Source organism: Buceros rhinoceros, unplaced genomic scaffold, assembly GCF_000710305.1.
Source record: "Buceros rhinoceros silvestris isolate BGI_N320 unplaced genomic scaffold, ASM71030v1 scaffold11180, whole genome shotgun sequence".
NCBI lineage: Eukaryota > Metazoa > Chordata > Aves > Bucerotiformes > Bucerotidae > Buceros > Buceros rhinoceros.
Genome location: NW_010391353.1, coordinates 45,298 through 47,460, shown reverse-complemented (window position 1 = coordinate 47,460; position 2,163 = coordinate 45,298). Strand labels below are relative to the sequence as shown.

The 2,163-nt window shown below is 44.0% G+C and overlaps 1 protein-coding gene across 1 annotated transcript in view; it reads left to right on the top strand.

Moving 5' to 3' along the window:
* Positions 1–215: 215 nt before the first annotated feature.
* DONSON (downstream neighbor of SON) overlaps positions 216–2,163 on the top strand; it is a gene marked incomplete at its 5' end in the record, with an annotated part of 5,488 nt that continues 3,540 nt past the window's right edge. The window contains 3 exons of the mRNA XM_010141439.1: positions 216–296; positions 1,516–1,719; positions 2,083–2,144. Coding sequence (XP_010139741.1) covers positions 216–296; positions 1,516–1,719; positions 2,083–2,144 — 347 coding nt within the window. The remainder of the gene's footprint in view (positions 297–1,515; positions 1,720–2,082; positions 2,145–2,163) is intronic.

The following is a 2,163-nucleotide window of genomic DNA, read 5'->3' as shown; positions in this document are numbered from 1 at the left end:
GCCCGCTGCCCCTCGGGAGAGCCGGCCCCGGCGCCGGGGCTGCTCTTAGCGGTGCACGGGGCGCTGCAGCGCTCCGCGGTGTAGGAGCCTTCTGATCCCACTGAAGGGTGGGTGTTCGCAGCGGGTATGTGCTTGGTATCGCTCTTGAAGTTTCACTGCAAGGGACATTTCTTTAGCTATTAACCTGCTTCATCTTACGCTCCTTCTTTATTCAGCTTTTAGAGCCTGTTTGTGAAGATAAGCCCACCAGGAGAGCAGAGCCCGCTGAAAGAACCGACGTCCTCACCCTAACCGATGTAAGAAACAGCTCATGCTGCTTCTGAGACATTTTTAGCTGTTCTCGGTTCACAAAAAAAGCTGAAACTGGTTATCTTAATATTTGGTGCTCCATCTCTGTACAAAATGATCTGCTGAAATGTTAACATTAAAGTTTCTCAGATCGCCTTGATGTTTACTCTTACTATGACAGCCTTCTAAAAGCCAGCCTTCTGCCTGACACTGCTGCTGCTGTAGTTCTAGCTGACAAAGGGTGTTGTCTTCTCCCAGCTTTGTTACCATGTTCACTGTAATTTTCCTGTTTCTTAGGTTTGTATTTTGTTGAGGTAATAGTGTTCTTCCAAGAGATGTATCTCCCGCGGTGTTGTATTCAGATACAGAAAGGGAACAACTTCTCCAGGCACATAGGACAGAGAGAATACCTAAAAATTAGTCCTTGAAAGAGAGTTTCAAGCAAGCAATGTCTAACGTTGTTACAGGTTCAGAAACTTAAGTTCAAACTAACTTAGCAGAATAGAAAAACGACCTTTGAAAGAGAACAATCCGTCCTGGAGCATTCTTGGTGTCCTCTAGGAAACAGTTACAAGCACCAGCAGAGGATGAAATTAAATAACTGTTTGGGCACGGGAATTCTTATCTCTGTAAACTTCAGATTAAGTTTCTCTTTTGGAATCATTCATATTTTTATCTGTTCCCAGCTTATGACTTTTGGGAAGACTCCTGTGAGTGAAAACGCTCCTCTGTGTTTCTATAAGCAATATAATGCTGTATTTCTATTAGAATTTAGTACCGACTGAAGTAATCCATCAGTTGAGTATAAGCTGTGACTTTGGTTAGCCTGTGAACAGACAAACTGTGTACCTTGGAATCCAGAAAATCCGTCTGCAAAAGCTTTTTTTTAAAGTGTGTCTTAACTTCATGCACATACTCCCGTGGGATCAAAGTGAGCTGGGCGTTTTTGCCACTGCACCGAACTGGACAAAAACCTGCAGGAGACGACAGGTTTAACTTGAATTTATGAGCCCATAAAAAGACCAGAGGTTACATGGAATAGCTGCAGTTCAGTGTCTGGTCTGTGCCTGCCAGGAGAGGTGTATTTAATCAACGTGGGAGGAGACCTAACCATGCTGAAACCTAAATAGGTAGCTGCATAAGTGGGTTGGTTGGTTGGTTAGTTGTTGTTGGGTTTTTTTTTTTTAGGTTTCTGTGGGTTAACTGATGCTATTTCTGGTTTTTAAGGACTTTCATTTACCTGTTGCTGTACCCGAAGTTCCCTCCTCACCAACACACGAATTTCCTGCCGACTGGAGTATTAAAACACGGCTTCTATTTATGTCTTCCCAACCTTTTACGTGGGCAGAACATTTGAAAGCACAAGAGGAAGCTCAAGGATTTGCTCAGCATTGTAGAGCTACAGAAACAAACTTGCCACAGAGCGTAGAGGTAATTCTTCAGAGGGTGGCTCAAAGCTTCAGCTTTAGAAAGGAGGATGTACCTTTGCACCTTGCCTTAGACATGCTGGCAGTGAAGGCTTGATTCTGTTTTCGTCTTGCTTGCTTGAGAATAAGGCTCGTCTAGACTACTAATCTAATTCCATCCCTGGCTTGTACCTGCCGTGGCAAACAGCGATAAGCAAGTGGTCATTTAACATCAGCTGCGGAGCAGTTGCCAGTTGCTTCAGGCTGGCTTATTCACAAGCTCGCTTTTGTTTTTGAAGAATCTAATGTAATACTTTGTTAATCCATAACTTCGGTGCTGCCTTAAATAAAGCTTTACTGTCCTCATAAAATACTTTTTGACATCCAGGAACCAAAACTGTCGACAGAACTGCGCTGTGCTTTTCAGCAAAGCCTCGTGTACTGGCTTCACCCTTCACTGCCGTGGCTG